General features: G+C 34.5%; 1 protein-coding gene across 3 annotated transcripts in view; it reads right to left on the minus strand.

Annotated features, from left to right (window-relative positions):
- The window catches only part of LOC149425165 (uncharacterized), a 753,180-nt gene that overhangs the window by 37,436 nt on the left and 689,009 nt on the right, over window positions 1–26,735 (minus strand). For all 3 annotated transcript variants that reach the window (XM_089649680.1, XM_089649672.1, XM_089649663.1), the window contains exon 6: window positions 1,952–2,072. In XM_089649680.1, the coding sequence (XP_089505806.1) occupies window positions 1,952–2,072 (121 nt within the window). The remainder of the gene's footprint in view (window positions 1–1,951; window positions 2,073–26,735) is intronic.

Here is a 26,735-nt window from a genome sequence, read left to right on the forward strand (position 1 = left end):
GGAACAGTGTTATTTTTGTTTTTTCTTTATTTATTTTAATAACTTTGTACTAACGTATATAATGTTTTTTTCTTCTTATAATTTTTTCTTTCTTTCCATATCATGACTGTCAATAATTTTTTATATATGTTAATGGCACTTGTGTCGTTAATTCTAAATAAATAAAACCCCAATTGGGATGCCATAGTCTCACTGGCTCCAGAAGTTTTGGAATAGTTGGGACTTGTCGGGTATTCTTATGAACAATTTTTTTAAAGGCTTGTTTTTTGTTTACAATCAAACCGATTGCTCAGTTTAGTGAGAATTGGGTGAAATAAAATATGTACCTACATAAAAAAAAACGTTTTTTTTTGCTTGTTTAATCCAGAAATTATGTTTAATTTTCTGCGGTGGGCACACACAAATATTGATTTTAATAATATAATATTATGTTAGTTGATGTAAATCAGTGATTCTCAAAGTGGGCGACAGGACAGTAAAGGAGCGGCGAGGGCAATGAGAAGGCTACACATTGAAAATAATTTGTCCACTACAAGACACAGATTTACAAGATTAATAATATTTTTCGTCGTAATAATTGTTGAGCAGCTTATTCAAAAAAAAAATCCGAAATGTTGTCAAACTAGTAAGATTAAGATAAATGATTCGTTGCTATAACGATGTAATGTCTAGTAATCACAATGTAAACCTTACAAACAAAGTAAATTAATCAAATTTGATTTGACGACTTTATCACGATTAAAAAAAATTATATCGCCATGAAAGTAGCAAAAACATTGCTCAAATTAATTAAACATTAAAAAAACGATTAATTGGTTTTCAAAAAGATTTTCAGTTTACGGGTGCTTCTATTTAGTACTCGCGAGTCTTTTATTTGATAACGTTCGGAATTTCAAAATGAATTGAAAGCCCGTCGATAGATGTCTCCCCTCTCTGAAAAATCAATGCGCGGGAAACGTTTCGAAATTCCCGCAATTTTTTTCGTGATTAACCTCGGTGATGGAGTGGCTTCGTTTGTGATGGCCGCAACAGTTTTCGGTATTGCCCCTCGAATAAAAGCACCATTGGCCAGAAAGCGATTCCCGTTTGATGTTGCCCTCTGTATTTCGACACGCTTCAACAATTTTTTTTCGGCTACATCGATTTTAAATGTATCCAGCGCGAAAGCGAATTTTGTAAAGATTGATTATAGTTTCGAAATGACGGCTAAAAGATTGAATTGTTTTTAGAACATATTTTTTAATAGAATATGATAATTTTATAACAAGTAGGTGTCTAGGTGCCTACCCGAAATATAATATTTAATTATCTTAGAAATGATAGCATTGTTCTAGTTTGTACTCGTATATTATTTTATGTGACTGTTATATGTTTTACTAATATTATTATATATTCAGTTTATCAGTTTACTGTTATATAATGCTTGAATAACTTTTTGATAGCTCACTAGGAATATTCTTTTTTTTAAATCCATTTAAAACCCGAATGGACGTAAAACCAAATAATAATAAAAAAATCATCTTGTTGGCAGGAGCTAGGTAAAATTAGTATAATATCTACAAAGATTGAATTTCTATTATTTTTGAGATACATGAGAGCCCCAATTGCTCGGAATCAGTAATAGCTATTTAGTTAACGGTTTCCAAAATAATATATAAAATATGTATTTACTAGCTTTATCACCCAACTCTAGTGGACTTTTACGGCACGTTGAGAGTGACTTGCAATTTGATAACGAAGTGAAGTAGATTTCATAACGTCAAAACTCACAGTTCACAGTTTTGTTGCTTCGAACAAACAAACATTTTCCCACTTATTCTGATTTTTAATCAAAATAACATGTTTAGATTACATGACACAGTGTGTAAAAAGACTAAAAATAAGTAACCCACCTTTTTGGTAGCAGCTGTCAAAGAAAAAGAAAAACATGAAAGTAAAAGGTCAAACTCACGCCAAGGTCCTGTGAAGTTCTGCAGCCCTCGCCTCCAGGGCTGTAGTCTGTCCCGGCTGCAGCCTGAACTCCGACACGTAGCCGGCAGGGTGTCTCCGCGGGTCGTAGTCCCCAAGTTCAGCTGAAACAAAGTTACACCCCTGTTAGAATATGTTACACCATAGAAACGAGTTAGAGTGGCCACGAACAATATTATTGCACAAAGGCAACGCCAATATCGTTCACCCACTACTGCTTATATCACCCTTTGCTTCTATTAATGTATAAGTATCCATTACTAATTACAGATGAAGTCATAACAAATCTCACTGAGTTTTGGGAAGCGTATTTACAAAGTCTGATACCATTTCATTCATAGTGACGACTGTAATACAAGTAGCTTTTGATTGTGCAAAATTATTTACAAAGCCGTTTCAGTTCGCAGTCTTTATTTTATGAATGAGATTGGAGGATACATTATGATAGAAAAGTCTAGTCTATTGCATTCAATAGGTTAGGTTACAGTGCCTGAAATGGTTAAATCTTTGCAAATACGCGATCGCGGAGTATAAAGCATATACATCTGTGGCTTGCTTCGAAAGGGCAAACGTTAGTTTTTTTTCCCTGTAAAATTTTTTGTGATTTTGTCTCAAAATTGGGTTATCTTCTGAAATCTAAAATAAACTTTCGATTTCGAGAAAGGATTTTTCCCTATGGGGGCCAATGTAACACTAGAAAATAGCTTTTCTTAAAATAAAAAAAAATAATGATAAAAAGAGCAATTCTACATACCTTGTGAAAATTGAAAAAACTGACATTTTTCCTTTTAGAAGCAAGCCACAGAAATAATATGCAAGTGTATGTTAGATCACAAGTTGTTTGAAGCGTAGGAATAATGAATGCTCTACTGTAGGTTTTACTTAGAAGAGCTCGAGCGAGTAAAAGTGAGCACCTTTTTCAAGAAAGTTTCAAAGAAGTTGACTAGTTTACGGAAGAACGGAAATTACGTTGTTTACCCTGGTTGTTGTACAAAACACTGTCGTAAATAAACCTTTGTTATACAAAGTACTCCGAGAAGGGAATGTTTCCTCTACTTTTTTATATTTTCATCTGGTAAAGATTCTCATTCAAAAGTTTTGGGAGGGAATATGCTACATCAGACAGAAATTCTCGACCTCACGTACCAAAACATTGAAAGTTTGTTGTGAGAAAGCATAAGCCACTTCTACTCAGTATTATATTCGTGAATAGATCTAAGGGGGAAGATGCTATATTCTATATCATGTACATGTTCAGTTGCTTTAGGATACAAAATGTGCAAGGATACATCATGTGTTTACGATTCGGAGAAAACTCTAATTGACAATATTACTGACTAAATATCTAATGTAACCCCGCGCAAATGGATGGAAAAATGATCTGACCAATATTAGGTTTGGAACTAGGGTGCCTAGTCTGTATCTTTCAAAATGTACGTGCCACCGGTTTAGCCACGTCACAAACCCTTCTCCTTAAGTATTAAAAATCCTAACGCGGTAAACATTTATACATTTATTATTATTTTTTTGATAAATTAATGTTATTACACGGGTTCGAGTCCCGTTGGCGTCATGTATTTTTTATCAGGAGATTTTTTCAATGTGGATGAGTGTTTCAGGCGAACAATTATTGCTTATAAAAATAATTATTTATACATTTAATTATTTTATACATTGTACTTTAGCAAACCCCCGTGTGCGCGTTTGTTCCATTTTAAGATCGAATAAAGAACAAGGGGACCTGTAAAGAATGAAAAGATCAATCATGATTAAGGAACAAGATTCATAAAGGTAAACTGAATATGTGCAAGCATTTGGAGACTTTCAAATAAGTCATGGCATGTAAAAAGTTAATCAAAGTTGTGAAAAAACCAAACATTGGGTGCCAAGGCAGAGGCGTGTGGCGTTCCAACATATCTGCCGTCTCCTACAGTGAAGTTGTGTGGTGGTAAGTTAGTTGCGAAGCTTAATCAAAATGTGTCAATAATTATCATAACTGTTTTACAAAAGGAAAATTTTCTTGGTACATTATTTGCCAGTTTGTAAGCTGTCATTGAAATAAGTTAAACTGTCAAATTCACTTGAAAATTTTAAACTGATTTTGATCATTTCTGGCAAGAGTGAAATTCAATTAAAAATAAGGTAATGATTGCGTTTATTCAAACATGGAAAATAAAAGCTTCCGAAGAAATTAGGATTTACAAAACAAGAATAAGCTGGCGGGGGGCTGCGGAGTGATTTATTTTGACAGCTACATTTTGGGATATTAAAAACGAATTTTAAATTAAAATCTCACAACCAATCTTAGATTATGTCTCATTAGGAAGCAAGCAAAACAGTTTTTAATTGGTCGAAAAAGGAAATGAAAAAAATAGCCTTTGTTATTCCTGAACTCATTTCACTAAATTGTAGAAAGATAACGAAACTAGAAGATAATAAACGAAGATCTAATAAAGTTGATATATCAAATTGTGATGTACTGCGAAATGAGCACACGTCTTTATATCAAATTGTGATGTACTGCGAAATGAGTACACGTCCTTAAACTAAAAGTTTTCTTTAGATAAGTGGAGTTCTGTTATAATAATAAAATAAGAGAAGAAGATAATACTTAAGTTAGTAAAAAGTGGTTCGTCAAGTGGTTAAAGACTTGGACCCGGTATGATAGCGAACCTGTGTTCAATTCCCAGTTGACACCGTTATCTGTTTTTTCCTGGGTCTTGTTCTGCTTCATGTTTCTTTTAGATTTGATAAGTACAGGGTTTTCCAATACGAGGTGTTATTTTGATATTCAATCGTAAAAGGTCAATGGTTTCGTTGTTTGTGTGGCACGTGGCGCCGTCTTGTTGAAAGTAAACGTTGTCCAGATCAATACCATCCAATTCCGGCCATAAAAGATCATTATCATCATCTCTCGATAGCGTAATCCATTCACCGTAACTGTTGCTCCAGCCTCATTTTCGAAAAAGTAAGGTCCAATGACTCCGCCGGACCATAAACCGCATCAAACAGTCACACGTTGAGGATAGAGAGGCTTTTCAACAATAACTCTTGGGTTTTCCGAGCCCCAGGTGCGAAAATTTTGCTTGTTGACGAAGCCACCGAGGTGGAAATGGGCCTCATCAGTCAAGATGATTTGCATTTGATTCACTCAAGTGAATTTTAATAATTTCAATGCGTTGTTGAAGCGTGTATCGTTTCATTTTTATTAATGGCGTAGTTTCTACTTGTCAAATGTCAAAAAATGACAGCTTCAAAAGTAACATCTACCGAAATAGCGGGCTATTCAAAATAACACCTCTTATTGGAAAACCTGTATTATCGTCTTCTTCATTGATATATTACATTGATGGATATAACCTTCAAATTAATCCAATAATAATTAAATATAAATATCTACTTAGTAATCGGACGGCCTTCGTTGTCGAGGAGTAAGATAATAATGTTGATTGTGAAATAACACAAACTAATTCAATTAAATTTCCATTTATTTCGATCATAGTCGAGATCCTTACCCCACGACCCTCGACAACTGAGGCCATCCGATTACAAAGTATCTAAAGAATCATCAGTACAAAGTAAATAATATTGAATACAAACTTCCTTCCAAGTACGGCGAAATAACTCGTGTGAAAAATGTTTTTAAACCAAAAACTTGTGTGCTTTCGAGAAAAAGGAGAGTATCATAGAATTTGAGGAATGAGCGCACGAACGCGTGGCTATGTGTTACACAAATTTCAAATATTTCCCCTGAAACTTTCGCGGCCCAAAGCCGAAGTAGATGTTTAAGATTGGCCCACATCTGAAGTTTGAAGTAATTTAGGTGGTCCACGCACAACACGTCACAGAAAGCTGTGTACGGGAGGTGCTGGGTTTTGTTGTAATTTAAATTTATTTTAAGGGCGAGAAACGATTGGAATAATCTTACAAACGAAATTTAAAATTTATTGTCTACCTACGAGTACCCATTGCTTATGTATGATTAATCTATTTTGACTTCTGCCTCCCTTTCACAATATAAAATTTTTGGATGATATAAGGAGATACAATGCGAAGTGATGCAAAACCATGTGTTTTTAAAGTTAAGTTGTGTAGATTATGATCAAAAACATTTTAATATTTGTGCCTCAACATCAAAAAACAAAATAAAACATGCATTTTTTCGATGTTTTTATTGCATAAATCAAAACAGAAGCTGGTGTTACGCGGGAATTTAAACCTTAGTAAGGCGTGCGTGGTTTCACCTGATTTCAAATCTTCCACTAAGAGATGGATTGCCAGCTTCAAAATCAAGAAAAGGACAAATAATTGAAATTTTTGGAAATTAGTTTAATGCCTTTTAGACATGTGACAACTCTTTCGCCCTTCGTAGGCATTCTAAAATTACATATTTCATAATATAATTAGGCTTGATTCACAGAATTTGACCAATTCTTAAATTTTATGCTTAAAATTCAAGTTCTGTGAAAGATCTACTCGTTTTCAAGTTTTATTATAATTTCATTATTGGCCAGTTGTTTTTCATTATTAGCATATTAACAGAACTTCAATAGGATTCTCACAGAATTGATTATTAGCTTCGAAATTTGATGAATTGTTAAAATTCTGTGAAACAATCCATCTTTACTTTCACAACAGTGCAACTGTTAAAAAAAGCAATCAAACCAACTACGATAAAAATATGAATTAAGCTTTTTTAAACAAATAAAAAAAAAATCTTGGTAAACGAGCTGTGATAAGCACATAATATTCTCATTTTCAAATTAATTATAATAATTAATTCAAAGTAATGTACTTAAAGTTGAGTGCTTTTTTAGTATAAAAAATAAATTAGCATAGGATTAAAAACATTATTTTATAATGAAAAGGGTAATAAGAATAATTCCACCAAACATGTAAAAATAATAATGCATTTAATTAAAATCAACAGTTTTGGATCGGACATACGTCAGCCGTGGAAATGTTCTATTGTGGAAAACACATTCTATTGATGCAAAAAATACAATGCTTGTCAATTAAAAACACCACATACACCTGCACCCATCACTTTAATTTCCTAGGATTAATAAAATATATGAACAATATAAAATTTTAATTAATTCTGTCTACATGGAATAGGTATTGTAATGATACAAATTATGATTTATTATCTTTGCTAAAACAATAATATTATTATCATCGTAATACGAGGATCAATTTTAAGGATCGTTTCGATTCTGAACGGTGACCATTTACCTGGGCGATATTGAGGGTAACGATACCATTCTGAGGTAAATAACATTAAAACAACATTTTTTTTGCAGAATACAAAATTTGCGTCATGGTCTACGTCTGTCTACATATATCCCATTGTTTTGTTCGATTCCCACTGTAACTATTAACTTGACTCCGAATTTTTGCTGCTAGTATGTATGCAAACGTTTAATGGACCTTACAAAATGGTTTTTTGGTTGACATATTAAAATGTACAATTTATAATCAATTCAAAATATTTCCAAGGTGGTAATCTTAGCGTGCAATTTTTCTCATTAATATGACATTTATTTTCGCGTCAAAAGTACGCGGGTACATACATACATCAGCCAATACAAAGGGCATATATTTTCTACTCGAGAGGCAGGGGCTTGAATCCCTTTAAAACTGTATCACGGTTTTGTAATGAATTAAATTTGTACAGCGCGCTGTGCACCGACCGTTCCGATGACATTGATGCGATGGATTGAGACCGACGATTAATTTATTATAAATATATTGTACCCAGAACTTCATCCAGATTTACAGTGAGTCATCCTGGTGAAGGGCCACCAATCAAAATTTGAAAACATTTAAACAAAAAGGTAGTATTGCGACGGTCGCCGAGGTGAGTGGTCGTCTTTATTTGAGCTCGGGGTTTTGATTAATATTTTGGTTGCAATTCATGACGGTTAGTACAAAAAAGTGAGAAAATATTGGGGTAATGATAATAGATGTCTAAGCTAATTATTTATTGTTTTTGTGTTTAATTCATAGAATTCCATTTAAATTTTTTAAGATCTGCAAGTATTTTTTGGTGTTTGTTACAGCTGTTTCGGCTTTGAAGGCCATTTTCAAACTGTGTCTTACACATAGTGTCCTAGATGTCTTAGCGTTTGGTTAAATTTGTTTTATTGCCTTTTATTTCCATTACACAATGAAATGACACAGGAGTAAATTCCACAGGGAGAAAATTACACACCGTGAAACTATACTCATCAAAAAAGTTCAATGCAATTTTCTCCGTTAGTATATTTTAATATTTTTAATTATATAGATTTACTAGTGGATTCCCTTCGATGCTTCGCTATTGCTAATGTTTTTCTAGGGTGCCCCCCGACTTCCTTCCACCATTCACTACTGTATACCACAATGTTACTGTTAAAAAACTACATTACATCGATAATTCGACTCCGTATCTCATTACGGTGCAGAGATATTGCGTTAAGTATTTGTCGGGCGTCCCGATTTCCTATACCATTTAAACATCTCTAAAAACTCCTCGCGCTAATAACAACAAACTTTGAAATTTTCAGTGATATCGGTCGACTACTTTTCAAGTTTTGCGAGCACGAAACCTTCGCTTTAATTTTTATATATTAAGATTAGAAACCTGTTAGAATTTAACTCAACCATTTTGAATGCATTTTATAATAAGAGGCGTTGTCCTGACACAGACCGTGTACTTCTATGTAGGGAAGTTAAAATTTGTTGATTGTATGTATTTTTGGAACAGAAATCTGAATTCAAAAAAAAAATATTTTGTTGAAAAATATTTTTTGTTAGATATCGACAACAGCGCCACCTATTAGGTCCAGAACTATAGTATATTTCAAGTTGGAACCAACGATACACATTCTCAAAATTTCATTTAAATCGGTTGGGCGGTTTCGGAGATTAGCGTATACGAACACAGTGTCACATGATTTTTATATATTATGTATACATATAGAGGTCTCGATTCTCGACGAAGTTATTCCACTGGTTCGATCCACTCGTTGTTCGAGTGGAATGAGTTTTGACGTTTTGCGTGTGTAAGTAAGTATGTAACTTCGACGAGGCACAAGACTCAAGAATCGATACTTTGCTCATCAGCGCTACGTCAGCACTCGTGGCTATATTTCCAGCCATTATCTATGTGAATATAAGTATTTTTTAAGTTATTTAACTATAATTTTCTTACTGTTTGAATTGATTTGCACTGAAAAAACACTATAAAATATTCCACCTAGCAAAATTTAGAAAACCCTGTTTTTACAAAACCCATATTATTTGGGCTTCAAAGAGGGTTTCATAAAATGTATTTAATTAGTTTCTACGTTTTCCGTTTGTTTTGTTTGTATAAAGAGTCCGTATAGAACATCCTGGAAAGGGGGTAGGGGTGGGTAGGAACTACCTGCGCAATATTGGTGTTCTCAGTCGGAAGGGAACACTGAACAAAGGATAAGAGTTTGTTAATTCAAAGGGCATTATGATAAGCCAACGTGCAATCTCTATTGTATTCAAAAACAGTAAATGTTTATTTTCACGTCACACCGATTTCATACAAGCTTTAAAGTACGCTGTGAATTTAAAGCACACTTTTTAATTTTTATTGTAGGCCTTTAATACAATGAAATATTAATTTTCCGATCCCATTTTTAGGAATTTTATTTACGACCTATAGGGCTTTCATGTAATGATTATAAATTAAATTGAAAGATTTTAAATAAAAATAATAATTAAATTAGCTCAAACTACTTGGTTTCATCACTAGAATCACTTCGGACTTCAAAAACGTAAATACCCTTAGAACTCTTTACTGCTCTTTGGTTCGCCCCCATCTTGAATATGCTTGTGTTATCTGGTCTCCTTTTTATGCTGTCCACATTCGACGCATTGAATCTGTTCAACATCGGTTCTTAAGAGGGATTGCTAGGAGGCTAGGATTAGAAAAAGGCAAATACTCATATGATGAAATTGAACTAACTCTAAACGTCTCTCCTTTGGAAGTCCGTCGGGAAAGAAATGACCTCATTTGCTTCTTCAAAATTATAAATGATATTATTGATTCACCTACTCTACTGCAACTCATTCCCTTCAATATCCCCTCGCAAAAACTCAGAAATAATGAACTGCTCTTCCTCAACCATCATTCGACAAATTTTGGATATTATTCACCATTGTCCAGAATGTGTAGACTGGTCAACTCAAGTCAAAACCTTAACTTTTTTGGGATAAGTCTGAATGATTTTTGCCGGTCGCTAAACAAGTGACGGAATATTATAAGTGTCCCGTGGTCCTGACCCACGGCGTAGTCTTGACTTGATTCGACTTGTCACTTTATTTTCTTATATTATATCTGCTTTATGTCTTTGCTTACTTTGTACCTTTGTCTACTCCTGTATTTTTCATTTTACTATATTCGTGTTATTATTTTGTAATTTGGACGATGTCCGTTAATAAATAAATAAATAAAATAAAAGTAAAAGATGAATAAAAAAATTATAAAAAAAAAATCATAAAACACAATTAACTTGTCAAGTTATGTGAAAGAATTTTTTTGTGGTAATGTAATTATGTGTATATTTTATGTACTTGTTAAAATTGTATATGTATTTTAAAAAAAAATAATAAAAAAAGTTAATAAAAAAACATGGAATATTGACGGGAGACGTAGTACACGCAGATGCTGCAGATAGGGATTTCTAAACTAACGTGACTAGATCGAGTGGGTCCACCGATTTAATTTATTTCATTTTTGTTTAATTTGAAATTGTTTAGCAATAGATTAATCATCATAAAAAGTCATCAGTAAAACATTTTTCAAAAATTATTTAAAGAATAATTAAATATACTGTTTTATAAATTTCATTCGATAGCACAATTTTTATTGCAATGCCATGCTACGCTAGAACATCTGTTCTGCTGTATGGTATCACCAAGTCGTGGTGACAGCTAGGGCTATATTTTTCAGGCACGTATTAATAACAGCATTTCTCTTTTCTTGCCGTGCTAGAAAATTTGTTCTGCCGTGCGGTGTCTTAAGCAGGTCGTGGTGACGACTAGGGCTGTAGTTTTCAGGTGCGTATAAGCCATAACATTCTAAGAGGAAAAGTGCTATCAATAGAGTTATTAAAACTAAGTATTGCAAGTAGTGATTATTTCATGGAAGCAGTAAGCAGAATTAAGATTGAGTGCCAAAGAAATGTACAGTAGCGAGCGTAGAAATGTGGTCAGCATTCAAAAATCTCTTTTTTATACATCTATATTAGGTATTATTATATAATTGCGCAGACCCGTGATAAAGCATGGGCTAGTCATAGGGGCGCTATTGCGTACTAATATCCTTAAGAAACGTGTTCCACGAGTAGCAGTGCGCGGGGACGGGTTATTTGGTGGTTTCCGGTCGTTCGGCATTAGAGCGTTAGAGTTGAAATTGGACTGATTGGAGGTTAAAAAGTAGAACCAATTGTTTCGCTTCGTGTCTCTAAATATAATACATCATTGGGGATAGTCTGAATTCTCAACAAATTAGTTCCAATTTTGAAAATAGGAGTATATAAAATAATTTTCTGTTCATAATGCTATATTATAGGCAAGTACTTTACCTTGTCTGCATTCTCCAAACAAACACAGCTTAACAAAATGATGCTTAAATTCTAAGCAAAAACTTTTAGAGTTCATTAAACTGGACAAAGGCATACCCGAAATTAGAATTTTAATTTATGATATTACATATTTTTTATGACAATATGTGAAGTAGAAAAGTAAACAATAAATCGCAGCGACATCTGATATATTACAAATAAACTGATATTTTAAGGCTGAATACATTTCTGTGCTCACTACTGTATATATTTAGAGAAGTATTGAAGTCTCCGACTCTGCACATTCAATACCCAATCCAAAAAGTACCATTGGTGATTTTCACAAAAAAACTCTATTTTAATACGACTATGTTCTATTGCGAAGAAAAAATCATTTTTTAAATATATTTAGAAAACAGCGAGACCGACAGACAATCATTCAATTGTAAACAGATAGGCGCAGACTTATAAAAAAATATATAATCTTTAGATTCAAAACCACAATGGGTTAAATTCACACGTAGGTACCCTGCAAAAAGTACATGAACTCTATGTAGGTGCTATCCTACCTTGATACATTTACCCGCTCTATCGCGAGATTCAGAATGTTGTCAAACTAAGGAATTTACGTCAAAACCATTCGTCAAGGTAGCTTCAGTCTCGTGAGAAGAAAGAAGAAAGACAAAGCAAGAATTACAGGACAAAACCCCTTCAACATTATGCCCCAAATACAGCAAAACTTTTCAAAGCATTTTTTTTAAATGTTTTTCCGAGGGCATACTGTGTTTCAAGCTCTACAGAAGAGTAGCCCCCCTTTGAAGCCGGTCGAATTTAACTACCATGAAATTATCTGTCTATGTTGTTCTTCCTTCTCCCAGGAGGGAAGGATGTGATGTTTATCTTAGGAGCTATGATCCGCCTAGGTGACCCTTGTAGGGCGGGAGGAATGTGGAGAGGGGCGGGAGCGGGAGGAGGGTGGCAGTAAAAAATAAGCGAGGGTGGGCGGTTTTAACAATATTTTCACTAGGTAACATACGTTATAAACTTCTGGCAAGGAAAGAAAAATTGGAAATGAATATTATTATTACAATGAGTAATTTACATTGTTCCGTTTTTACGAAACTCAAAGGCGCTACAAAAAATATATAACGGAATTTTTTCAAGCACGATCTAAGAAAGACGCGTGTCCCTTGATTAGGTTTTAAAAAATATTATATTTAAAGTAGAAAATTATGACCCATTTCTCACTTAAAAACCCGCTTACGGTAAGCACCATGAAACTTTTATAAGAGTGAAATTTACAAATCAATGCAACTATTTCCAACTGGCAATGTCATTTCCACCATGAGCTTTGTAACTATGAAAAATGTATAAGATAAATTATTGTCTTAAATAATACATGAAAAGACGTTGTGTCATTTGCCATATACCTAGTATTCAATTGTTTAATAAGGCTGTTGAAATCCGGACAAGGTAGGGTAGTAATTTCTAGTTTAGTAATACTAACTAACTAACTAACTAACCATCACGCCGTTTCCCCGCAGGGGTAGGCAGAGAGGACGGACCGCCAAACAACTCGGTCTTGACACACACTCCTTGCCTCATTCACATTCATACATCGTCTCATACATACTCTTCTATTATTCTGACTCTTGACATGGCCCGACTCGAGTATCTGATTCACTTGATCGTGCCATGTCTTCCTCGGGCGTCCCCGACTTCTGCTACCATTCACATTTGCATCATATATCCTCCTTACACTCCTATCTTCGCTCATTCGCTCTACATGCCCAAACCATCTAAGCGTCCCTTTCTTAATCTTACTCATTACGCTTACATCAGCCTTGCACTCTTTGCGGATCTCCACATTCCTCACACGATCAAACATGGTTTTACCACACATACGCCTCAGGGATCTCATTTCAACAGCATTTAATCTACTTTCATCCTTTCTTTGCCAGTTCCATGCCTCACTTCCATACATCAAGGTAGGTACCAGCACTCCGTTGTGGACTGCTAACTTCGCTTCTTTGGACAATTTTTTGTTAGCGCCTACGGCGTTTAGTCCTCCATTAACGGAATTACCTGCATTTACCCTTCTTTCGATATCTCTGTCAGCCTTCCCATCTCTCGTAAACATACTTCCTAAATACACAAACTCATCCACCTGCTCCAAATATTCCCCATTCACAATTATATTGCACACTGTTTTCGTACTCTCTCTTTCAAACACCATTACTTTAGACTTACTTACATTCATCATTAACTCATTCTTCATGCATACTTCGTTCATCCTAGACACGAGAGACTGTAGATCATCTATACTATTAGCAATCAGCACCGCATCATCAGCATACAACAGGCAACATACTTTAAAATTATTCAAATTCGCGCCCAATCCCACCTCTTTCAATTCTTGCATACAATTATCCATGTATAGATTGAATAACCACGGTGACATTACGCAGCCTTGTTTAACACCTTTTGTGATATCAAACCACCCCGTAAAACCACCGTTTACCCTAACACATGCAACGCTTCCCTCATACAGAGACGCAATTGCCTGAATCAGATTCGTATTCACTCCATACTTGGACAACACCTTCCATAGCTTTTTCCTGTCGACTCGGTCGTATGCTTTTTGTAAATCTACAAAGGCACAGAAAAGTTTCTGGTTTTTTGCCAGAAACTTCTCAGTGAGCATACGCAATGAGAAGATCTGGTCCATGCACCCCCTTCCACTCATGAAAGCACCTTGCACATCCCATATTTTATCCTTTGTTTCCTTTCTTACTCTTTCAATCAAAATTCTACCATACAGCTTGCCAACTGAACTAAGCAGGCTAATAGCCCTATGATTCCCACATTCCATACGTGACCCTTTACCTTTGTATAATGGCATGATCACAGCCCTTCTCCAATCTAAAGGCGTGTAACCTTCCTTTAAACATTGGTTAAAAAGATTGCACAACCATGTGAGAATTACACGGCTACCTCCTTTAAAATATTCAGCAGCAATATTGTCAAACCCAACAGCCTTACCATTCTTCATACATTTAATCGAGCTTTCTATCTCATCCATGCTAATTTCGGTAACATTCACTCCATCGTCATTCATATCTGATTCGCCACTGGAATCACTGTCATTCACTTCGCTTTCGAAGACTTCCTCGAAATAATTCATCCATCTCTCTTTTATTTTTTCCTCATTCGTCAACATTTTTCCATCTTTTGATTTTATCACTTTCATGCTTCCGTTTTCTGGGCCACTCCGGGACCTTTTGACTTCTTTCCAAAACAACTTAATGTTTTCTTGGAAATGGTTTGTCATTTTCATTCCTTCTTCCTCTTCCAGGCGTTTCTTTCGTTCTTTCACTCCAACTCTTACTTTTTTCTTACATTCCTTATATACTTCTTTCGCTCGATACTTCTCTTCGCTGGAAGCACTGCCAGCCGCAATCAGACACAACCATGCTTTCTTCTTTTCTGAGACCAGTGCTTTAATCTCATCATCCCACCATGCATCACCTTTCTTCCTACCTTGCGTACTTATTCCACAAACCTCCCTAGCAGATTCACAAAGACACACTTTTATGTGGTTCCATGTTTCGTCTATGCTTAGACCATCCATTTCCTTCGCATTCAATCTTATCTCTGCACAATTCACATACTTACTTCTCACATTATCGTTTTGCAGTTTTTCTATTTTGACTCTTGTCGGAGCTGGTACCGTTTTCACTTTAGAGCGCCAACCGCGAAAGAGGTTTACTCTCGACACTACAAGAAAGTGGTCAGTTTCGACCTCAGCCCCTCTGAAAACTCTTGTGTCCTCGGTAACAGCTCTCAACCTAGAGTCAATTACTACAAAATCAATAATTGACCTCTCATTTCCTCTTTCCCACGTATATTGGTGGATACCTTTATGATCGAAGAAAGTATTCGACACAAACAGGTTCCACTCTAAACATACTTCAAGCATTCTGTTCCCGTTGTCATTCGTTCTTTTATCCCCAAACATACCTAAGACCGAATCAAATCCGTCACGTCTAATTCCCACCCACCCATTCAAATCGCCTGCCATTATAATCCTTTCGTTCATATTTTTTAGTCTCATTACAACATTCACACCAGTCCAAAAATCATCTTTCACTTCATCGCTTTCAGAATTAACAGGGGCGTAGCAAATAACAAGAAACACCCTTGTCAAACCGATTTTAAATCTGATCCACATTATTCTCGGACTTACACATTCATACTGCAACATACATTCAATCATTCTGGGAGACAGTAGCGCTGCAACACCTTGACAAGCCCTCTCCGTATCTGGTCTCCCAGACCAAATGACGAGCCTATCATTATGCTGCATTGTACCGCTACCTTTTTTCATACTCTCTGTTATACAAAGTACGTCCAAACATTTGCTCACCATAGTATCACACAGTTCGTTCATCTTTCTTTCCATTCCTCCTCTAATGTTCCATGTACCAATTCGACATTGATCACGTTCCGTCCTCCTCTTTGCGCCACCGAAGGGTTGGCGATGTGATGGATAGCGAACCTCATCGACATCTTTGTCGGCCATTCCCTTCCAAGTACTACTTAAACATCTTAATTATACAACTTATCATATCGTTACACACATAAAACAAATAATACATATTTATACGCTTAATATAACATTTAACTTAACAAATAAACTACCACTAAAAATAGTTATTTTATCACTATATAATTGTTTTAAAACACTCCATGTAGACAGCAAACCAAAGAGCGCGGGTTCATTCCGATTTCATCCTTCATTTCCGATGTCATTATTCCACGCGCGGAAGGGCACGAGCGGTGGGGAGCGGAGGTTGCGGCAGGGGTTGCATGAGTCGCCAAATGACTCTTTTCTTGTGCGGGTTCAGGGTAGATTCCGAGAAACGATGATTCTGTGGCCTAAGCAATGTCATATGGCCCACATTCTATAACGGCACTGAATAAGCACTGTATGCGTCGGACAGCGGGGTTTGCAGTATTGGTGCGGGTGGACGAGGGGCAAGGGGCAAGGGCCGAAGGGATGATCACATCTGGTGAATGTTCAAAGCACTGATCTCGTATTATAGGCACAGGAATTCACACATCTTAGGATTAACAAAATTATTTGTCACCTTTTCTTAAAGTCGTTATACGTCCACACTGGTCACAGTAAAATTAGTTTTTAGTACACTTAAGCAACTTAAATACAGTACGGAACATTTATTGACACTTTTAAGGGCGGAATATATGAAATTTCACTTGTAATTGTCGAAGAAAGACGAGACCGACCAAAACGCGTCAGGCTCAGTAATACTCAGTAATACAGGCGTCAGTAATACTGAAGACTATTTTTATTCAGGAGTTATGATAACCAGCTGGCGAGTTAGAACATATTATGTGAAACGTGCTTTTGCCGTACGTGACTATCGGATAAAAGCTGAAATATTAAAAATGACATAAGCGCAGTACCTGACCGTGGATAGCAGTGCTTTTATGAGAGTCGTTGGAGTGAACACGCCTAATTTCTGCACCTACGTACGTATGTGCACTCACAAAGATACTAGTAGCTTAGATACATGGAATAGATATAGAAGAGTGTCGACTGTTGCCGATATACGACCAACTGTTGGGACAATCCAAGCAGCGGAGCCATTGAAAGTTATTCGTTTGGTGTCTAGTTAGGAACAAAGGAGGAGCGCTGTGCGTAGATGCGGTTTGCTGTAGTATGGCAAGACTTGTGCGCGCGGTTCCATACTAATAATGGTTCTTGGCACATCTTCCTTGTTCCTATTATCTATATCTATGGTTATATTACACGTACAGCCTTGCTAATAAAAGCGGTGTAAATTTAATACAAATACAAAGAGCCGTGTATGTAAAATCCTTACTAAAATAAACCGACATTTAACATCCATAAAATAGTTCATGGAAAGATACATACATTATTTTTACAGCCAAAGAAGGTTGTTCATCTGGGTCCTGTATATTAATTCTTTTGAAAATATAAAAACAAATACCCTTTTTAATAAACTAGATTTTTGTGTTTGAAATATACATTAATATTTTCATTTGAAATATTTTAATTTCAAACACGAAAAAGTTGAACAAAAAACACAAATATTAATAATGATAAAACTTTATTCTACTTATTTTATTATTTGACCGTGGCCAGTTTCAGCTTATTATAGCCATTTTCAGACGTATATTTTTACTCTAAACGCTGAAAAATTATAGACTATACGAAATTCGGAAAACACATTAATTTTATTTAGGGAATCTGTAAGAAAACTTCCACATCATTTTTAATCTCATTCATACAATAAAAAAATATAAAAAATCGTAAAAATTATTCCCAACGAATAAGCAAAAAAACGACAATTTGGTTCCATTGTTTGCGCAATATAAACGTTTATTTCTTGGATTTATATTTATCTACATATGAAAATGGCATTTATGTTAAACATCACTCTCATGAAAACATTTTTTTATTAGTAAGAATTCGAAACAGAAATTGCAGTCTTTATTCAATGTTTAACGGTTGGAATTTTTTTTGTTAGTAAGGCTGTTTATGTAAATGTGTGATGTTTAGGTAGCATTCTTTAGAGACTCGATAAAAGATGATAACGTTGTGCTAAGTTAGCATTACTAACATTACTACATTTACTAAGAACAGTTTGTTTCACGGAATTTGAACAATTCATCAAATTTCAAAGTTAATTTGCAATTTCTGTGAAGGTTTTATTCAAGTTATAGTTTTATATAATTATTGTCCAGTTGCTAAACAAACCTGAAATTACAAAAAAAACTTGAAAATTAACTTATAAAATTGACGAATTGTTCAAATTCTGTGAAACAACCCTTCCTTAATGCTACCACATAAATGTACAGAACACAGAGAATTTAAATATGCCTGCGTTCAAATTTTGCTGTTTCAATAAAGACTACACTCATAGTATAAACAGTAAGTGGAAGCTACCTTGTACTCACAAGTTTTCAGTCAGTCTGAAAAGAAAACCGAAAAAATGACAAGAAATTATAATAAACCGTTGTGTAATCTCTGTTGTATTAAAATACTGCAAACATTTATTTCCATATGACACCAATTTCACGTAAACTTACAGTGAAATGCTACCTTTGAGGCGCTGCACTTCTGAATTGAATACAGTTTGCGAGCATTCAAACATTATATAAATGCTGAAGAATAAAAAAGAGACTTCATAAAAACTGTGCAAAGAATCATGCCGTATGAATTTCATCAAAGGAAAGTAAGAAATTACAATAAGTACATTTATTAAAATTACAACAAACAATTTTCATTTACTTAGAAAGAGAGTGCCTACCTAGTGTCTGTAGGTATTTCAAGCAATATTTTAATAAAATTCTACAAGTTTTCCGGATAATGTTTTTCATTAGTTGTATTAGCTGAAGAATGTAGATATACATACATTAATGATTTTTTTTATTTATTTATTATAAGTGTTAAATATCTCATTAAATCTTTCACACGGTCTTCACCTTACGATTTAAGTGCATAATTAATCAGAAGATAAATAGTAAATATCCTGGGAATATTTCAATCAAGTTATCACTTAGAAAAGGCTCAGTGGCGTGAAACGGAAACGGATACGCTAGCTCTAGGAGTAATTACGCTACTATGCTCTCGGCTCATGCTCTATGGTTGTGACCTGAACGTCTATGGTCTGTGGTGATAATACGATGCTATGGCAAACAGCGGGGCTAATGGGGCTACTTATCCGAACCTACCCATGCTTAGTAGCCATAAAAAGGGAGTAGATTTTGAAGAGTGTGGAACTTTCTATTATCTATGGTGGTATTGTAATACGTTTCGGTGCAAATAAAAAATATCTTTCCATTAATTTGGTTCCTAACTATGACCTCCCTTCTCGTTACGCTGCGAATTTTCGTTTGATGGTGTCAAGTTAAAACATTAACAGATGGCGCAAAAAAAAAATTGAATTGCACGTATACTTACATAAAGAGGGGTGACTTACAATCTATATAAATAAAAATGTTGATGTTGTTTGTTTGTTCAAAATCTTAAATCGACGAAAGTTCTTCACCTGTGCTTTTTTGAAAAACAGTATAATCTATTGGAAAAACATCCTTTTTTTAACTGCTCCATCTATTGGACGTAAAGGCAACTTTTTCTATCTGCACAGACATACTGAGCCCATTTCAAATAATAATAATTAATTGTTAACAATTATATTTCAAAAAGACATTAGTGAATGTAAAAAATAAATATTTATGTTATGTGCCATTTTATAAAAAAATCACGGAAACAATAAAGGTGCAAAATTTAATTACAAATTTTTCACTTCGAAAAATTGTATGTTCAATAATATTCCTCATCCTCATAATTTGAAATATAAATGTTCAGCGTAGAGATGTTATAATTTCTCTCCTTAACAGAAAAATTGTGTAAGCACTGGCTTTGTGGCACAGTTGCAAAAATTTGAGCATTTTTATTTTTTCAATAAGAAAAAATTTAGAACCCCTAACCATGCTGTAGTAAATATACAAATCTTTTCATAAGTTTAACATTTTATTAGCACGTATTATTAAACGAATTCAGACAAAGCTCTATCTAGATGCTCCACATTATCTACCTACGCTTCAAATTTAATTAATTCCAATTCTACTGCGCACGAGGGCTTCAAATATCACCGATTCTGTAACATAGTGAATTGTGATACCCCCATACACTGCCTACCGAGAACCAGTCAATCAATGTTTAATGCACACTTACGCGAATAGTGTATATATACATTCTAGCTTCATTTCCAGAGCTTAGCACTCCCAGGCAGAATGAGACACGTTAAAAGCAAGATAAAGGGCATATCAAATAATTACATTCGGGTCGCAAAATAACTTACTTTTTAACTCATGTAATTGTTGGTGATTATGGCGCATAGAAGACCGCATAGAACATGCCAGTTCGACAAAATCCATACACGAAATGAACAAATCGATTATTGGAACACGTCAAGGGATAGTTGGGTAGAAAAATTATAAGTATTTCATAATTAGTCACAACCCAGGATGAACGTCGAGTCTTTGTATATGCACCTCATATTTAAGGATAATCTTGTTACTAAAATTTAATTAATAAATTAAATATTTAATTTTATAAGAGTAAAAAAATCTGAATAAAATAGACATTTACTGTATTTATCCCCGACGATTTCAGCGGAATTTTGTGCTCAAATGAAAGATTACATTATTGTTAACTATAATTCATACATCGCGACTTAAAACCAAATACAACCCAATACAACTTTTTAATTTTTCCGAAGCGAGTTTTGTGAAGTAGGTACTTTTATTTTTTAAGTATATGAAATATTCTTAATTCCTTTGTTATAGGTTTTAAGTACTTTCAAATAATGTGCAAATATTAATTGTGCAAATCTATTAAGGGTATTCATATTTTAAAGTACAATTTATATGTAAGTGCAAAAAAAATAAATTATTATTGAATTTTTAGTCGGATATCGTTACGTATATATATTTTACTACATATATACCTTTATGTAGATTGATATTTTTTAGCGAAAGCATTTGAAATTGTGATTAAAATAGATTTTTTTTTTCAAAATCAAACTCCGCCCATTCAAAAAGGTACAATCATCTAGATGGTCAATTTAAAGCTTATTAATAACATTGTTATAATAATTCCACTTCAAAATGGGCCTAGAAAATTTATTTTTTAGTAACTGAAATTTCGGCGCCTTCAAAAATCATAAATAACGCTATTTATCATTCTAAGAAAACCCGCTTAAATGCTTTATAAAACTTATTATTACCTATTATAATAAAATATGACAATTAAATATGCTACTAAATAGCATAAAATAAAGTCGCTGTCCACGTCTGTCTGTTTGTGCGCTTAGTTCTTCTAAACTACACAATGAATTTTTATAGAGTTCTCACTAACATTTAGAGAATTTCTTCCCAAAGGCTCATGCATATAAAACTTGCAATAAAACATGTACATTATATTTATAGTAGGAGGAGAAGAGTCGATATTTATCCTAAAATTCGCAACCTCAAAACTCTCCAAATCGTTCACAACCCCAAGCAAAGCCGGGTACACGTAAGTTAGTATGCTATAAAAGACAATAACATAATTTTGTCAAGCTGGCTTGATCTAGATGGCCCACTGTGTGACGGTGCAGAAATTAAAGATTTTACATTGAAAATCAGTCGGGAAAATTGAATTTAACACTGTAATGTAATATAACAGATAACACTGATGTTGTATCGAACTTCAAAGGATAATGCCCGGAGAGCAGACTTAATAAATTTGTTCTTTCATATTATGTGTGAGTGACCATGTCAAGGTATTTAATTTACATGATTCGATTATTTTATTCAATTAAGCTATTCGTTCAATATTCATTGATTGTATTAATAAGGTTAATCTATTCATTCATTCGATTTACCCGTTCGATTAATTAATTAAATATATATATGTTTTATTTTCATTTATTCATTGGGTACTTAATTTCGATATCCACTTAAATACAAATTAATCAAGATTTTTTTTCTTCACTTTATTCTAATTATCAGAATATAAACATGGTTTTACTGCTGATAACTCCGTTATGACCACCTACCCTCTCTCATAACATGTGGGAGTTATCTTGTCACGTTAACGAACTGTATTTAATCACTATATTCATTCTTAACTAGACCAAAATCTAAAATCTATCCACAATAATGTACAAAAAAAAATCAACGTGTGCCTCCCTCCCTACTGAGAATATTTTGTAATAAATAATGTGAACAGTTTTTTGACGACCATTTTAACCTTAGTGGAAATGATACAGCTTTATTGACACCTATTTCAAAGGCATTTAAACGTCAGCTCGTTAGGCTCTGCGTACATTAAATTAAGCGCAGTTATCTGGCACTAAGAAAGTCCGACGGGTCTTGTGTTTGAACGCATCTAAAGCTGTCTGCATTGTCAACGGCGGAAGTGTTTATCTACCCCGACGTTACATTCGTTTGTAATCACGGACGTTGCATAGGAAAGATGTCGTCGGAATTAAGAGAAGATTGAATGAGAGGTTAGTCATGATTAGCCTCATTTTGATGACTGGATTGGATGTCATGATACAAACAAACACCGCGGTACTACCAGACGTATAATATTAGCGTCATTTTGATGTCTGGATTGGATTTCATGGTACAAATGAACACCGTGGTACCACCAAACGTATAATAATAGCGTTATTTTGATGTCATGATACAGACGAACACCGTGTAACCCCTTTAGTATCTATCACTGGTGAAAACCCAACAGTTCCCCAGCCAGTGAGACTACGGCATCTATGATACGGTATATTATGATGCTGAAGGTGGTTGGATGGGAAGGAGATGGGAAAGAAGAAAGTGGAGAAGTACCTGACTATTCAGATCAAGCCCATTTTCAAGCAATGTTTCAATTCTGAATGGTGGTCTCACATCGGGACGATACTGAGAGTATCTTCCACTCTGGAACGTGCAACAAATATACTGTATATTATGTTTAATTGAAAAGTTGCGAAGTAATACAATTAATAAAATAAAATTTACTTTCACAAGCCGGGATTTAAACCGAGATCTTTACCTTTCGACCACGGAGGCCGCCAGGGATCAATCATTAATCGTCTTTAATTAAATATTAATCATAAGACCCACGTATTCTTACGTAACTCATAAAAAAATATGTAATCGAATATCGAAATAAACAGCCTCCTATCTTCTTTTTAGGCGATTCAATACGGAGAGATAAAGTTGTGTAGCTTTAAAGTACAAACATTCTTTCAGGATATTCAGGAAACGTGGGGCCGTTTGTACCACAAATGGAAGATACTACCGTACTAAAGCTGAACTGATGTGCAGATTGCCGTACGTTTTCTAGAAGGTTGTTCGGTGGATGCTTCCCTTCGCACGGGGTGGCCAGGAACTCAGGGTCCGGAACTGATTTACGGTAGTTAAAGACGAGATGCCCTCCCAACGGAAATTACAGGCCGCGTTACCTCTACCTTCCTAGGACCCTGTGATGGCCAGATGAAGATTTACCTTTGGGTTCGGGTCGAATATCTTCCCCTAACCTGCGCGATGGTCATTCGATGGAAAAGGGAAAAAGAAAGGTCTAATTAGAGGCAATCATTGGTGAACGCATTAACTTTGCAATTCTACACCTAATTATACATTTGTCGTCAGTAAAAAACTAATAAAAAAAACTTTGAAATTCATATCTACCAAAAAACATGTACATAATAGTATTCTACAACTTTGTTCATCGGAACACACAAATCAAAATACATTTAGGACGGGTAGTTTCGGAGAAGTTGAACAATTCATCAAATTTCAACGTTCATTTTTGGTTTCTGTGAAAGACTTATTCAAGTTCTGTTATTATATCATTGTAGGCTAGTTGCTTGAAAAAACTGAAATAAAAACAGAACTTGAAAAAATCTTTCACAGAACTTTAAAATGAACATTGAAATTTGATGAATTGTTTAAATTCTCCGAAACAACCCGCCCTCATGTTATGAATAATATGTCGTTGGCTGACTTCCATAAAAAGAAGCTTTTCAAAGTTTTGAGGTAGTTTTAGAGCGGCATTTGTAATATTTCAGAGAATATTATTAAGACGAATGATAAAGCTGAAGGATTTCATGAACCGGAACAACGTTCTTACATCTTGGAACTAATGCAAAGTTATGTTATCCTACTGCAGACATAATTAAACAGAAGACTATAATTTATATAATATTCAAAGAATGTTAAGAGAAGTTTATTACTCTTAGGTTCTGTTCCTCCATTTTACAAAGTACTGTTATACTGTGAAAGTTATTATCAAAAAATAAACTGCCTACCTTTACTCTGAAATCAGCCAGGTGCTAAATGAAAAGCATCTGTTTAGCTTCAGACATATCAGCAGCCTGATATAAATTCTGAAATAACGACGGAATATATTTTAATTTTCCTGCGATCAAACGTTACCAATACGCAAATCTTTCCCCATTAGTACGGATTATTAGAAATTTTATGCACCAGTACAAGTGTAGTATAAACAGATCATTACTTTTGAAATGCATACTTCATAGTATTGTAGACAAAACTACGGTTATTTGTGATGTACTAGAGCATAAGTTTTTAGCGTATTCTTAAACATATAAGCAAATGTTGATTATGGCTCTGCCCAAAGTAGATTTTTAATCCCTAAAAAAGGCTCATCAGAATTTCCAATTAACAATTAAATCAATATCGGTTTTCAATTTCTTTCATTACACCTTTCTTAAATCGCACCAATTTAATTAAGTTAGGCTAGTCAACAAAAATAATAAACGATATGTATTTATTTTCTACTTTGTCTCATTACCTAAAAAATTACAAATAAAAACAAAGCTTCATTACGTTACGAAGAGTTTTGTGTACCCGATACGCCTAGCGCCTAGCGGGGTGAGAACTTGATCCTCGTGCTTAGATTGTTTCAAACGACGAGGTGTTGAGCACAACCTGTGTGAGGGTGAGGAGACTTCCTCTGGGAGGCTTAGAGGGGAAAATTAAAACACCAATCGGTGTTCTTTCCACCCCACCTGACACCGCATTCCTCCGGCATTTGCATGTAATTTGAGACACGGGATCAGAGTCGAGGGTTGATTGTCTTTGATGTTTCTGCAAAGGAGAAACAGACACGACGCAGAACACTCTCCCCCTCCCCTACGTCTGAGAAGTAGGTTTTATTATTTTTTAAACACCCATCACGTCTGGGTGTATTTTAATAAATATTATTACATCTGAGATGGGTGCGCTAGGACGCGAGGCGGCTGCTTTCAAACAGAATAAATAATAATGGTAATTCGCAGTTCTTTGGAGAAGGAGATAGCCTCGCGATTCGCGATGACTCGAGATTTTGAGACTGATTAAAACATATTCTTAGAAAATGATGATTCTGAGTTATGAGAAACAAAAGCGGTATAATATTTCAAATAATAGACAGAAGAAAGAAAAACAATGAGGAACTCAATAATGAATATATTTAAAATAAACTACTTTTCAAACACAAGTCCCATATACGGAAAAAATTTAACCTATGTACTTTTCAATATTTTCATTTTAATTAAATAAAATGACAATAACACAAATAATTTTTATTTTTTTATAGTATATTTTATTTACATATAAATTATACATTTATTACTAGTATATACCTATTTTAAAACTACTACAATAATATTCTATTACCTACGTACTAATATTTGGACTTCACAACATTGAGACATAACGCACGAGGAGATGACTAAGTTAATGTTGAGAAGACTTTTAGCTTTCTCAACATTAACGGGGAGTTCATTGAAAATTTTTAAACCTTTAAATTAAATATTGTTTTTCGTTGCCGAAACCTAAAATCGTTGCAGCTTCTCTTAGGATAGCCATGGACTGTACTATTGATACTTAAACCTTTTGACATATAATCTGGTGGCATTTTATTTTTCAACCTACATATAAGTACTACGATATTATTGATTAAACTTTGCCACACAATTAGAAGAACTTGGCGTTGTAAATTAATCTTAATATCTCTGAATAGCGCAAAGAGTCCCTGAGGTGATTTTATCCGAAAACGGCGCAAGATATAATCAATATATTGTTATTTTTTATACTTTTAATATTCATTGGCATTCTACAATAAAAAAAATATTTTGAATTTATGCTTACACATACTCGCTTTATTATTCTACAACCATAGTAAATTATTATGAAAATACGTTATAATGTTACCTTACAATACGTTATTATCCTGCCACCATTATACACCCATGTGCAAGTTATTACGTAACCGTATAAAAGTCACGCTGACAAGTCACTGACAGTTTTTAAAAGATTTAAAAAAGAAGCAAATTAAATCAGTTTTACAATATCCCGGACACACGCTGAGAATATTTATTTCCAGCTTATCAGTGAGCTTCCGTCACATGTGTAAGTGCGCACATCTCGCCGTTTCTTATATTAGGAAAAAAACTGAGAAAATTGGATTTCTTCACCGACAAGGCTCCGTAGTCGCCAGCCGAGAGTAGACTTCAATTTAGATGAACTACATAACGAGAGCTTACACTAGCAGCAAGAACGCGGAACTAAATGAAAGTATTT

The sequence above is a fragment of the Hesperophylax consimilis genome, chromosome 3 (genome assembly GCF_061612785.1).
Source record: "Hesperophylax consimilis isolate HC1 chromosome 3, BYU_Hcon_1.0, whole genome shotgun sequence".
NCBI classification, from domain to species: domain Eukaryota; kingdom Metazoa; phylum Arthropoda; class Insecta; order Trichoptera; family Limnephilidae; genus Hesperophylax; species Hesperophylax consimilis.